General features: G+C 39.7%; 2 protein-coding genes across 3 annotated transcripts in view; both read left to right on the top strand.

Annotated features, from left to right (window-relative positions):
• Positions 1–3786, top strand: part of LOC105515614 (cytochrome c oxidase subunit 7B, mitochondrial) — a 6262-nt gene extending 2476 nt beyond the window's left edge. Inside the window, exons 2-3 of one of the 2 annotated variants that reach the window (XM_011947436.1) lie at positions 1075–1199; positions 3585–3786. In XM_011947436.1, the coding sequence (XP_011802826.1) occupies positions 1075–1199; positions 3585–3662 (203 nt within the window). In that variant the 3' untranslated portion in view covers positions 3663–3786. The remainder of the gene's footprint in view (positions 1–1074; positions 1200–3584) is intronic. The other variant, XM_011947437.1, reaches the window with a different exon arrangement.
• Positions 3787–9127: 5341 nt separating this feature from the next.
• ATP7A (ATPase, Cu++ transporting, alpha polypeptide) overlaps positions 9128–14717 on the top strand; it is a 166091-nt gene continuing 160501 nt past the window's right edge. Inside the window, exon 1 of the mRNA XM_011947435.1 lies at positions 9128–9296. The gene's annotated coding sequence lies outside the window, so the exon portion shown is untranslated. The remainder of the gene's footprint in view (positions 9297–14717) is intronic.

Below are 14717 nucleotides of genomic sequence, written 5' to 3'. Positions count from 1 at the left end.
TAGTTTTTGTATTTTTAGTAGAGACGGGGTTTCACCGTGTTAGCCAGGATGGTCTCGATCTCCTGACCTCGTGATCCGCCCGTCTCGGCCTCCAAAAGTCCTGGGATTACAGGCTTGAGCCACCGCGCCCGGCTCTTATTTTTATTTTTAGGGACAGAGAATTGCTCTGTTACTCAGGCTGGAGTGTAGTGGTGTGATCATAGCTCACTGCATCCTCTAACTCCTGGACTCAAATCATCGTCTAGCTACAGCCTCCTGAGTAGCTAGGACTACAGGTGTGCGTGCACCACCATACCGGGCTAATTTTTAATTTTCAGTTTTTTTGTAGAGACAGGGTCTCACTGTGTTTCCTAGCTGGTCTAACTCTTGGCCTCAAGCGATCCTCCTACCTTGGCCTCCAAAAGTATTGGGATTACTCCGAAAGTACTGGGATTACTGGGCCACTGTGCCCGGCCCACTAATTTTTTAAAAATCAAGATCACTCTAGTTTTGGCGAGTATTTTTGTTACTGTAGTAATTTTACAATCATAAGCATTTAGTGTGCTTTAATTTGAAGTTCATTTGAGTTCATTCGCCCTTGTATGTTGTAAGTTGTTGGGCTCTATTAGTAAACTTTAATGAAAATTTAAGTCATAAGTATTCGAATTAATCAATGGGAGCCAAAATTTCAGGGGTTATGTAAATACCACTTTGTAGAGAATGTTACTGACATCATTCATTCTTTGCTTTTTTCCCAATAATATTATGAAAACTCTGAGGCATACAGAAAAGTTGGAAGAATTGTATGAACACCCATATACCCACCACAAAGATTCTACAGTTAACATTTTGCTATGTTTTATCACATATCTATCCAAAAAGAAGATGAATCTGTCAATTCATCTTCTTTTTGATGCATTTCAAAGTACACTGCTTTGCTTTGATTAATAGCTACAATATGTTTTAACATTTTATTGAACTACATAATACTGTAAAATTAACTTCCTTGGCTTTCCTGATTGGAAGTATCAATCACATATGTTTTCTTTTCCTGACAATTGATAATATGCTTCTGTAATTTTTTTTTCCTATAAGTTCGAAGCATTCAGCAAACAATGGCAAGGCAGAGCCACCAGAAACGTACACCTGATTTTCATGACAAATATGGTAATGCTGTATTAGCTGGTGGAACCACTTTCTGTATTGCTACATGGACATATGTAAGTACTATTGATTAATAATTTCTATTTTAGATGTTTTTCATTCTCATTTAGTCTGTGCATTCAAAGTGTCTTAACATAGTAGTGTACATATCTAGTTAGGAGGGACTTGAGAGATTGTGTAATCTAATTACCTACCCAGTACAGAGGTTTTTTTTCCCGCAGCATTCATCCATCTTCTGTTCTTAACATTCCCGGTAATAAATTGCTTACTGGATCACAAGGCAGCCCTTTCCATATTATGTAGCTGTTTTTTGTTTGTTTGTTTGTTCGTTTTTTTTAGAAGGAGTCTCGCTCTGTCCCCCAGGCTGGAGTGCAGTGGTACGATCTTGGCTCACTGCAACCTCTGCCTCCCTGGTTCAAACAATTCTTCTGCCTCAGGCTCCCGAGTAGCTGGGACTACAGACGCACGCCACCATACCTGGCTAATTTTAGTTTTGTTTTTTATTTATTTATTTTTCTTGAGACGGAGTCTCACTCTGTTGCCCAGGCTGGAGTGCAATGGCGTGATCTCGGGGCACTACAACCTCTGCCTCCTGGGTTCAAGGGATTTTTCTGCCTCACCCTCCCAACTAGTGGGATTACAGGCACCCTCCAGTATGCCCGGCTAATTTTTGTATTTTTAGTAGAGATGGGGGTTCACCATGTTAGTCAGGCTGGTCTCAAACTCCTGACCTCAGGTGATCCGCCCACCTTAGCTTCCCAAAGTGCTGGGATTACAGGTGTGAGCCACCGCGCCCAGCCTTGTGTGGCTGTTAAAAGGATCGTATGGTGAGTTAAAAATCTGCCTTATTCCTATGCTAACCATCGTTCATTGCAACACAGAAATTCTGATCCACTTCCATATAACAGCCATCAGATAATAGAAAATTGCTGTCATATCTCCTGAATTTTCTTTTTCAAATTAAACATCCTTAGTTTTATCAGTAACTTTTTTGTTCATGATTTCCAGGATTTTTACTACCTTGGATCACCTTCCTGGACATAACTTCACTTAACAATTTTTCTTTTAAAATTTTGCACTCAGAACTTAGCACAATATTCCTGACAGATGAGATGTAATATAACTTTTTATATTTTAGTTTCTTTACATCTTACATTTAACAATCTGTTTTTCAGTCACTGTACTTACTAGCAAAAAGTAGGAGTCCTGAAGTCTTTTTTTTTTGAGATGGAGTATCGCTCTGCCACCCAGGCTGGAGTGTAATGGCGCGATCTTGGCTCACTGCAAGCTCCGCCTCCCGGGTTCATGACATTCTCCTGCCTCAGCCTCCCTAGTAGCTGGGACTACAGGCGCCCACCACCATGCCCGGCTAATTTTTTGTATTTTTAGTAGAGATGGGGTTTCACCGTGTTAGCCAGGATGGTCTCGATCTCCTGACCTCTTGATCTGCCTGCCTTGGCCTCCCAAAGTGCTGGGATTATAAGTGTGAGCCACTGTGCACGACCTAAAGTCTTAATAAATACATAAGTTGGTTTAAAAAGATACACATTAACCCTTACTGTAATAAACTTTATTTAAATAAATAGGCCTTTTTAATTTTTGTTTTGATTTTCCTGAAATCAAATATTAAGATGTGTGCCTAGGCTGGGCATGGTAGCTCACGCCTGTAGTCCCAGCACTTTGGGAGGCCCTGGCGGGTAGATCACCTGAGGTCAGGAGTTTAGTACTAGCATGGTGAAACCCCGTTTCTACTAAAAATACAAAAAGTAGCTGGGCATGGTGGTGGGCGCCTGTAATCCCAGCTACTTGGGAGGCTGAGGCAGGAGAATCGCTTGAACTTGGAGGGGGTGGAGGTTGCAGTGAGTCGAAATCGTGCCACTGCATTCTAGCCTGGGCGACAAAGCGAGACTGTCTCAAAAAAAAAAAAAAGTATCCTTAATTAGAAGGATAAACAGATGTTGAACAAATGTTTGATCAGAGGAGCTGTTGGAGGTGAAATGTTCCTTAGTGATACAGAGAATACAAAACACTCTTTAGCAGTTATTAGGTAGTCGTGGTTGAGGGAATCAATGTTTTGAGTGGGTAGTATAGAAATGTGAAGTATAAATTTGAATTAAATACAATTTAAAAATTCATTTCCTCAGTGATACTAGTCACATTCCAGGTGACCAGTAGCCACATGTAGCTAGTGACTACTGTTTGGGACAGTGAAGATCTAGAACATTTCCTTCAGCTCAAGAAGTTCTATTGAACAACAGCACTGCACTAGAAAATTAGGACAGCAATCAGGTTTGGCCTGTATGGAGGGTATTAGATCCCAGGTGAGTTTCTGTGTATTTTTAACCTATAGAGCAGAATATCTGTCATTTTCAAGAAATAGTCTCTAAGGGAGAGTATACTCTGTTTTAAGCATGTAACTGACAGCATTTTAATTCTTACAGGTAGCAACACAAATCGGAATAGAATGGAACCTGTCCCCTGTTGGCAGAGTTACCCCAAAGGAATGGAGAAATCAGTAATCATCCCAGCTGGTGTAATAATGAATTGTTTAAAAAACAGCTCATAATTGATGGCAAATTATAGCACTGTGTACCCATTAAGATATGGCATTATTGAAGAAATAAAGTACATTTGAAACCTTCATTGTAGGTTTTGTTTCTTTGTAAATGAAACCAAGCTTGATCACTTTAGCCTTTATGTTAAAGTCAAATGCTGCGCAACTTCTTAAATAGGTTTTTGTTTTTTGAGACGAAGTCACACTCTGTCCCCCAGGCTGGAGTGCAGTGGCACCATCTCGACTCACTGCGACCTCTGCCTCCTGGGTTCAAGCAATTTTCCTGTCTTAGCCTCCCGAGTAGCCAGAACTACAGGTGCATGCCACCACACCCAGCTAATTTTTGTATATATATATATTTTTGACACGGAATCTCACTCTGTTGCCCAGGCTGGAGTGCAGTGGCGTGATCTCGGCTCCTGCAACCTCCGCCTCCCGGGTTCAAGCGATTCTCCTGTCTCAGCCTCCTGAGTAGCTGGGATTACAGGCACACGCCACCAGGCCCAGCTAATTTTTGTATTTTTAGTGGAGACGGGGTTTCACCATGTTGGTCAGGCTGGTCTCGAACTCCTGACCTCGTGATCCACCCACCTCGGTCTCCCAAAGTGCTGGGATTACAGACGTGAGCCACCGCACCTGGCAATTTTTGTATTTTTAGTAGAGACAGGGTTTCACCATATTGGTCAGGCTGGTTTTGAACTCCTGACCTCAGGTGATCCGCCTTCCTCAGCCTCCCAAAGTGCTAGGATTACAGGCGTGAGCAATGGCACCCAGCCCTTAAAAGGCTTTTATGAGGTAATGTGAAAGGAAAATTTGCCTTTGACCTGGAAGACAACTTTATAGTAAGCTGAAATTATGTTTATAAATAACTGATAACAGAACTATTGTAGATCACCTTTGAGCCAAAAATTTGGCCCGGATTTTGGTTATGTCTACTACTATGTGACTCTCATTTGTATTTATACTTGGAATTGGCATTATTAACTTCTTTTCACTCATGCTTAGAAAACTTAGAAGTGCCACCAGACCCAAGGGAGGAGTGGTCCTATAAAAGAAATTCCTAGCCTGTCTGAAAACTAGCTACTAGCTCCTTGGCTGTTTTGGCATATTTATCTTTTTTTTTGGAGACGGAGTCTTGCTCTGTCGCCAGGTTGGAGTGCAGTGGCATGATCTTGGCTCACTGCAACCTCTGCCTCCCGGGTTCAAGTGATTCTCCTACCTCAGCCTCCCAAGTAGCTGGGATTATAGGCATGCGCCACCATGCCCAGCTAATTTTTGTATTTTTAGTAGAAACGGGGTTTCACCGTGTTGGCCAGGATGATCTCGATCTCTTGACCTTGTGATCCGCCTTCTTCGGCCTCCCTACGTGCTGGGGGCATATTCATCTTGATTATAGCTCTTGGTTTTTCATCATATTTATTATTAGGAATGTTTATGATATTAAAGAAAATCTTGTCAAATGCAATCTGTTCCCAGTTATCTACTATCAGTCACCTGTTGACTTGCTATAATTATTAACAATGTTTGAATTTGTGGATTATTATTTTAGTACATAACATTGGATTTTATGTGTGTTACCTGAAGAAAAACAGTATCTGCAGCACATATTTGTTTTTCTATTTTGAAATGGAGTCTCACTCTGTTGCCCAGGCTTGAGTGCACTGGCACGATCTCGACTCACTGCAACCTTTGCCTCCCGGATTCAAGCAATTCTCCTGCCTCAGCCTCCCTAGTAGCTGGGATCACAGGTGCCTGCCACCATGCCTGGCTAATTGTTTGTGTTTTTAGTAGAGGGGAGGTTTCACCATGGTGGCCAGGATGGTCTCGAACTCCTAACCTCAGGCAATCCGCCCACCTCAGCCTCCCAAAGTGCTAGGCTTACAGGTGTGAGCCACCGCGCCCAGCTTATATATCATTACTTTCTTGGCTAAGAGCTGTAATCTGTGGTGTTTTTTTTTGTTTGGTTTTTTGTTTTGTAGTAGTTTTCTTGATAGTGATCAAGTAAGCAGAAAGTAGAATTTCAGTCAAGTAACCTGTGTATATCAGCTAAATTATTTTTTGCTTATTACGTGCTAGAAGTATGCTGTCATGGCATATGTCCTAGTTTCTCATCAAATGGACCAAAGTCAGTGATTTTATTTGAAGAGGAAAAATTAAAAGTCATTGTAAATTAAGTTGCGAGTTTAGTAACCATGTTGTATCACTATTTGATAAATTTGAATGCTTTATGGTATTTCATATTTAGAATGTTCAAAATAGTACTGAAGTATTCAAATACATATAACCCTGAGAGATATGGAAGTAAAATAAACATGTATTTAAGGAAGTGTCAACCTTCAATTATATACCTTTTTATCACTGAATTAACAATATTTCTTAAGACATGGAGGCAGTTTCAGTATGGTTTGTACTAACCTAAGTGATAGTTGTCATCTATATGACAGTTTAGAATGTTTTCTGTGTCCATTTGTGACCAAAATTATATGTTGCTTTGTGTGATAAAACCTGGTGGTGGTAGTATCTTTGAACACACTTTTTGAACTTAATTTTGTAGTTAATCTTGTCCTGATGAGTAATTCTAAAACTGTTATGACCACTGCTAGAAATGAAGCAGTGTGTGTGTCATCACAATATATACTGACCTTGGAGCTTTCCTAGTGCTCTCAGAGCCAAGAAAATATCCTTTCAACACAAATTTTCTCAATGTACCTGTAACATCACTTTGAGTTTTAGTTACACCTAGAGTTGGAAAGTCATCAAATTAGTCTTCTGTCCTCAAGTATCTGTATGTCTGAAGAATTTAGGTAAGTTACTTACCTTAAAAGCATTGCCAATCCTTTATTTGGATGGCTATGAAATATTTTAACATGAGTGTGAATGTCATAAATCCCATTCTTTTTTTTGAGACAGAGTCTTGCTCTGTCGCCCAGGCTGGAGTGCAGTGGTGTGATCTTGGCTCACTGCAACCTCTATCTCCTGGGTTCAAGGGTCTCCTGGGTTCAAGGGATTCTCCTGCCTCAGCCTCCCAAGTAGCTGGGATTACAGGTGCCCACCACCACACCTGGTTAATTTTTGTGTTTTTAGTAGAGACAGGGTTTTGTCATGTTGGCCAGCTGATCTCAAACTCCTGACCTCAGGCGATCCACCTGCCTCGGCCTCCCAAAGTGCTGGGATTACAGTCATGAGCCACGGCACCCAATCTCATAAATCCCATTCTTAATTTCACTCTAGGACAGAATTATTTTAGCACCTGTGTTCTGTTATTTTAGATTGATTTAACTTACCTAGAAATAGGTACTGTGGTAGTTGTAGAGGTACAGATGTTGAGTTCCCATCCTGGCTTAACATCATTGGGGTTATTCATACACTTCATAAGCATTTTAGGGATACCTGCTATCTGATGCCCCAGCAAACCTGATTATTTCTTGAAGACATTCCTTTCTATGCTTGTGCATTGGTAAGGAGGATTAGGGATGATGCATTTAAAGACAGAGTTTTAGTCTGGGCCTGGTGGCTCATATCTGTAATCTCAGCACTTTGGGTGGCTGAGGTGGGAGGATCATTTGAGGCTAGGAGTTGGAGACCAGCCTGGGCAACGAAGGGAGACTCCCATCTCCACACACACAAAAACAAAAATTAGCCAGGTGTGGTAGTGTGTGCCCATAGTTCCAACTACTTGGGAGGCTGAGGTGCAAGGATCGCTTTAGCCCCAGAGTTTAAGGTTACAAGGACCTATGATCACACTTCTGCACTCCAGCCTGGGTGACAGCAAGACTCTCAAAACCAAACAACAACAACGAAATATATGCATAGCTCTCTAGGTTTTTATGTTAAATATTAGAGTGCCTAAGAATGTACATGGTTGGCAGAGGATCTTGCAGCTCATAGAGATAAACTTTAATATTTACATAAAAATACTAGATAGCTAGTAGATTCAATATTCTGCTTCTGATAAAGCTATATTTTTGGTTTTGCCTTTTAGTGAATTTCTTTTGGATGCTTAACACAATGTTAATATAGTTACAAACCAACTTGCTAATATTTGGAAACCCACTTAAAAGCTATCTTAATTTCCTATGATGTGATTTTTAAGATTTTAAATTTGGGGCTGAGTTTGTATCTTAATAATTAAGGCTGCACACATTGACAACTACAAAATAATGCCTGGGAAGATGAGTCCTGAGGCTAATTTTATATTTATGTGGATGAGTGTAGAGGGGGAGAATAATTCTGAAATACTTAATCACAGACCTAAAATGTAGATCTATGGGTAATTTTAAATGTTGCCTGTCAAGGCTTAATAGGGACTTGACAACAGGTAGGATGGAAATTATTTCAGCACTTAAATATGCTTACTTTGTGCCGGATGCTGTTCTAAGTCTTTTACAAATATTTACTTGATATTTGTATTTTGTGTACTATTTTGATTTCTGCAGCATTATTAGACTTCATACTCGTGTGTGGGAACTGGGTTCAAATGGTTCCAGATGAAAATACAAATAGCCCTGTGATTAGTTTTGTTCTACATCTTATGACAGATACTTCATGAAAGGAAATATGAAAAGGCCACATCTTGCTTTGAAATAAGTGAGATGGAGCCTCTCCCTCTTTTTACTGTTAATGTTCATAGTTTTAAAAATCCTAGAATTTTGCTGCTTTTTAAAATGTCAAGTTGGAAAACAAGAATAAAATAATACCCTTTTCTCAAATGTTTTCTGTACCATTTATTGCATTGTTTACATTTTATGCATCTCATCTCTTTATGAACTCATGATAATAGAGACTAACATTTTTGCATCACTGGAATCTTCCAGGTGTTTAAAATGAGGGACGAGTGAATGAATAAATGGGAGAGTGGTTCAGAGCTTGGAATGGCACTATGAAGATGGTGAAGTGATGTTCCTACCCCCTCAACACACATATAAAAATTATGAATTTATAAACGTTTTCCTCTTGGTGTCATTTTTCAATGGAGGAAAGAGGGCAAATTCATAGTTCTGGTATTTACATCTGGAATTAGGCTACACAGTCTACAGGAAGCAAGTTAACACAGTCTAACAGATGCACGTGAATTTCATGCTGGGCAAAGATGAACTATGTGGAAGATGATTTATAAGGAACTTTTATGTTATATCTTGACCTGAGGTTAGGAAACTAAAGATGACAAAGGCAGTGTTTTAGTATGGGTTTTCTGGTTTTGTGTTTGTCGTGGGGGCGGGGTGGGGTAGCGGACTTGAACCCTAACAAAGACCCATCCGAGGCTGCGTGTCTGCCCGGGGGCAGCAGGGGGCGGGAGAAGCTTGGCTCTAGACCACGCGTTCCTTGTCACGTGACCCGTCGCTTTCTTTCCCGTGGCGGCCCTGCTTCCGGCAGGGGCATCACCCGGAAGTGGGGGTAGTCGAGGGAGGGAGGGAGGGATAAAGGCGGCTGGCCGCGGCGGCTGAGGGTGGGAAAAGAGAAGCAGAGGGAGGAGTTGCTGCTTCCGCGGCTACTGTGACTTCTCCGATTGTGTGAGCTTTGTTGGAGCCTGCGTACGTGGATTTATCGCTGCCACGGTCTGCGTAGCTCCAGAGGTTTAACCATAAGATAAAGAAACCAGGTAAGTCCTACACTGACTTCCCGTCGTCCTTTCTCCTGAAGGGAGTCTTCTGTGCTGTCAGTTTGTACTAAGAGTGTGATGAGAAGGTCATGTTAGTCTGGGGCAGTCTCGAAAGTCTCACTTATTCACAATTCAGATATTACTACACTTATGTTTTACCTCCCCTAACGGGATAGAGGAGGGGAAATTAAATCCTGACCTGTGTCACTTTCTTGTACCCTCTTGGAGAGAGTGTCTTGATCATCTGTGGCCTACTTACCCAATTAATTGAGGGTACAAGAAAGTTTGTGTTTGGCATTGGAAGTCACATGGACTGGGGTCTTTGCTTAGTGACACCTCTTTATACTTTGGAAGCTAAGGTTACTAAAATGACCATAATTGATGAAATAATAATTGAGAAATAGATATTTGGCTTCTTGTCTTGCTCTGGGAGCGTAAGGTAAACTGAGAGAACACTCTTGTTTCCACTTAGTTTTGTTCATTGTGCCCCCTTTCCAGTAAAGTTACTCTCCATTGTCCAACCCTGTGGCATCTTATCTTTGACACTTTTCTTCGTTGTAGACTTTGAGATTATCTGAAGCACAAATTCTTACCATTTCACAATTCAGCGTTTTTCCAGGATCTGATCTTTATTTTAATCCGAGACTCTTCATCTACGATAGTATGGCTTTGTACTGAGAATATGTGTAGAATATTGAATTAGATGATACTGAGGTTATTAATTTTTTTTTTTTTTTTGCCGGGAGCGGGGGCAGGGGAGGGGGCGATACATGAGAAATAAGACAGAGTTCCTGGCCTCAAAAGAGTTTACATACAATAGGCCGGGCGCAGTGGCCCACAGGCCTGTAATACCAACACTTTGGGAGGGTGGATCACTTGAGGTCAGAAGTTCGAGACCAGCCTGGCCATCATGGCAAAACCCTGTCTCTACTAAAAATACAAACATTAGCTGGGCGTGGTGGTGGGCGCCTGTAATCCCAGCTACTCGGGAGACTGAGGCAGGAGGATCGCTTGAACCTGGAAGGCGGATGTTGCAGTGAGCCGAGATCGCGCTGCTGCACTCCAGCCTGGGCTACAAGAGCGAAACTCTGCCTCCAAAGGAAGGAAAAAAAAAAAAAAAAAGAGTTTACATACAGTTGAGTCCGAATTGAGTCAGTTGAAATCAGTTATGAAGACAATGGTTTCTAGCAGCCCCACTGACTGAATTACTACGTTTCTTATTGCATCCTTTTTAATGGTTATTTTTGAACTGGCATTTTATTATATTTAACATTTTCTTGTGTCTAAGGTCATGACATGAGTGAGTTTTTGTACTTGAGGGTCTCAGTGTAGTAGGAAAGATACACAATTACCTAAACATTTAAAAAGTCTCACTAACATTCTGTAGTAGAAACAGAAAGTGTTACGAGAGTGCAGGGAAGGGAGCATGTGAACTGGGCTTTGAAAAATAGATAGGATTTGGCTTTGCAGGAATGGAGGAAAAGGAAGACATCTATCTGGACTGATAGATAGAAGAAATAATGTGAGCAAAGCTGTGGGGGTCTGGAAAGTTGCCCGACATCCAGTAACACACTGTATGTCAATGTCCCTACTTCTAACAGCCAAATCTTCCAAGATGTCACTGATTAAAATTAGAAAAAAATATAGAATACAAAACTAGTCAGCTCACAGACATATCCAACTGCCCTTCAGCCAACAAAAAAAGCTTAGATAGAGAAAAAAATACACGGACATGACAAAAACAATGTTAATGTATGAGGCTTAACTCTGATGTAAACTCAAATCTAAGAGAGAAAAAATGTAAAACTTGCTAGCTATACTTTAATTCTGATTGAGTGTTGTGCCTTAAATATAATTTGGAATCATTTTTTAAATTGTTGGGAATGAATAACATTTTCTGAAGTGAGCAGCTGTTCCAAGTTTTCCCCAAGGAGTCTCTGCTTTTCCTTTTTTCCTCTAAATTGATTTCTCTCTATTGGTCTTCTTAACTTGATAGGAACTGTTCTTTTCGATCATAGCCTTAGAAAGATCTTGATTCCTGCCCTCAAGATAAGGTTAAACACTAATCCCTCCGAAGGATAGGTTAACATCTCTGTTCTCTAAAGCAGAAGATTGATTTTCTTTGAAAAATGCATGCAGAAGCAGTAAAATTTGCTTACAAAACAAGAGAGAGGAAAAAAAGTGCAAAAATAACCCCAGCTAACACTCTACAACCTTCACTTCTGTGAGGGTGCTAAAGGAAATACATTTTAAAAAAATAAATTCCTGTTATAACTCCTTTTATCTATATATATTTAAAAGCTCTTGGCAAACTTTATTAACTAAGACTTTGGACATCCTGATGAGTGAAAATAATCTTCATTTGCCAGTTGGGAAAGTAAATTGCAAGGAGAGATTTTTGTGTGAACTCATACAAGCACTAGCATAGATGAGAATAGTATTTGAGAGTTTTGGCTCAAAATTCCTTCTATTCATCTTTGTTAAAGGGCAGTTTAGGTTTTACAGTGTTTTGTTTTTTAGACAACAATATTTCTTAGGGTATAGCTCAACATGGGGGTGGGGCAAGAGTGTTGGGGGACTGGGGGACAGACGAGTGATAGGCAATGGCTAGGCAGAGTATTTTAGTTCAGTCTACCATCCCAGCAATCATGTTTTTCCCTCTTAAATCTCAGTCTTTAGGTTGATTTAATGTGATATTACTTGCTTACTTAACTTGCTGAGATAGTTTGGCAAGAAAAATATCAAAATTCCTTTAGAATGTGTTTCATTAAAGTAAAAGGGTCCTGTGTTTCTGGTTTCCTAAAATGTTCTTACTTTTTGCAGCATTGTTTGCAAATTGCAGTGATTTCCTAATCTTTGTGTTCCCAGATGTATAAGATATTGGTAGACTACATCAGTTTTCACAGATACCTCTTTCCTTGAAGGAAATGAGGGTAAAATACCCCATTTTGAGCCAGTTTTGTGTACTTTGTACCATATTTTTTGTCCGCATTTAGAATTATACAGCTATGTCACAAGGATGAAAAAAGAGTTTTGCTTATTTTTACTATTAAACTCTAGTGTAAAAGTCCAGTTTTTCAGACCTATAATCAGGAGTGCATTTTTAACAATTTACCAGTTGAAATAAATGGGTTATTTCACATTGTAGGGATATTGTTTTAGATTGACCATTAACCTTATTTTATTTTATTTTTATTTTAAAAGACATTATTGTTATTATTTATCTATGTATTTATTTATTTTTAGAGACAGGGCCTCCTCGCTCTGTGGCCCAGGCTAGGGTGCAGTGGTACAATCATATCTCACCGCAGCCTTAATCTCCTGGGCTTAAATGATCCTCTGGCCTCTCAAGTAGCTAGAACCACAGGTGCCTGCCACCATGCCTAGTTACTTATTAATTAATTAATTATTATTATTATTTTTAAGAGATAGAGTCTTGCTGTGTCACCTAGGCTGGAGTACAGCAGCGCCCTCATAGCTCACTGCAGCCTCGATCTCCCAGGCTCAAGCAATCCTCCTAACTCAGCCTCCTGAGTAGCTGAGACTACAGCTGTGTGCCACCACTCCCAGCTAATTTTTAAATTTTGTGTAGAGACAGCATCATGCTGTGTTGTCCAGGCTGGTCTCAAACTCCTGGCCTCAAGCAATCCTCCTGCCTCAGCCTCCCAAAGTGTTGAGATTACAGGTGTGAGCCACAGAGCTTAGTTGAGATTATAGGTGTGAGCCAGACCCTTAGTTGATTTTGTTTGTAAAAAGGTAAGGTGTTCTCTCCATCTGACTTCGGACCAGCCCGAGAACAGAGCAGAGCCTCCTACAGACACCCATTGCCCTGCTGCTGTACACTTCAACAGCTTGCGCAAGGGAACTCACTTGGAGAAATTGTGTAGTTTTAAAATGTATTTTGTATAAAATAACTTGCTCTGCTATAAACCACCATTAAAAACTAGTGTTTTGATTTGGCACTTAAATATTTTTGGAGTGAAAATTATCACTAAAGTAACATATGACTCCAACAAAAAATACGGTTTTATTATGTTAAAGAGTATTGTATTGATTTGCCAAAGTTTTGTAACTTAATAAAGATATTAACTTCCTTGGATTTGTACTTTGTGATTTAGTATGTTGTACTGTGGGCAGGTTATGTTAACTGAAAAAGTCATTACGTGGAAAAAAAAGTTAATGTGTTTTGTTTTGTGCCATTGTAATTGCTGCTGATCCTGCATGTGCAATTGATGTCTCAATAAAAGCAGATAGGGAAGGAAGAATATCTGAATTACTTCCCTTCCATACTCCCACTTGAGAGTTTGCAGAGCGCTCACAGTATACTTCTTGGAATTGTGAAGATGAGTGTGCTACCTGAAGTGTGCTACCTGCCACTCAGGAGAGTAAAGCATTAAAAGAACTTCTATTAAGACCTGAGAAACTGTCGACAGAGATATAAGAACAGAGAGAAAAAAGTTAAAAGTGGGAAGCCCTCTAAAGAAAATTATCAAAACTATTTAGGATAAACTTGTAGCTGACCTACAGTGTCATGAGGAGACTTAAGAGCTGATCCTTGAGCTAACAAAAACTTAAGGAGAGCTTAGTTGTTAAAGAATTCCAAGTGTAATATCCTTTGTTGTGGTAGGCATAAAAGAAGATATCTAACTTTTTTGATGATGATAAAATTGTTTGCTCTAAGACTTCTTATTAATTATAAATTTATTAAGTTAATATATTTTAATTATTAATACAAATTATTAAATATATGTATTAATTGTTAATAGATTATATTATTAAAATGATAATATTATATTAAATTATTTGCATACAGCCAGTTTCTTTTTTCTTTTTTTTGAGACAGGGTCTTGCTCTGTTGCCCAGCCTGGAATTCTACAGTGGCATGATCTCAGCTCACTGCAACCTCTGCCTCCTGGGCTCAGGTGATCCTCCTACGTTAGCTCTTGAGTAGCTGGGACTATGGCACGGGCCACCATGCTCTGCTAATTTTTTTATTTTTTATTTTTAGTAGAGACTGTTTCACCATGTTACTTAGGCTGGTCTTGAATTCCTGAACTCAAGCAATCTGCCTGCCTCACCCTCCCAAAGTACTGGGATTACAGGAGTGAGCCACTGCTCCCAGCCTACTTTCTTTAAAAAATTTTACACCATTGGCCTGAAGGAAAAGGCAGCTTCATTTTGACCAATACATGCTTTCTTCTATTTTGCTATTAATTCTAAATATTACTTTTTACTTCAGATTTTATCTACAATATCTTATCATTAATTTCTAATCACACCTGTAAGTGCATTTTTATGTTCTTAGTAATCAGATTGGTGTCATATATCTTCACGTATTGTTCATCTAAACCAAAGTGTTTGTTTTGCACATCTGTTTCTGCCTAGGTGATAATAGGATTAATTTTGATCACAAAAATCTTT

The sequence above is a fragment of the Colobus angolensis genome, unplaced genomic scaffold (genome assembly GCF_000951035.1).
Source record: "Colobus angolensis palliatus isolate OR3802 unplaced genomic scaffold, Cang.pa_1.0 Scaffold265, whole genome shotgun sequence".
NCBI lineage: Eukaryota > Metazoa > Chordata > Mammalia > Primates > Cercopithecidae > Colobus > Colobus angolensis.
Note: the sequence above shows the minus strand (reverse complement) of the source record. Positions and strands in the feature narration are given on the sequence as shown.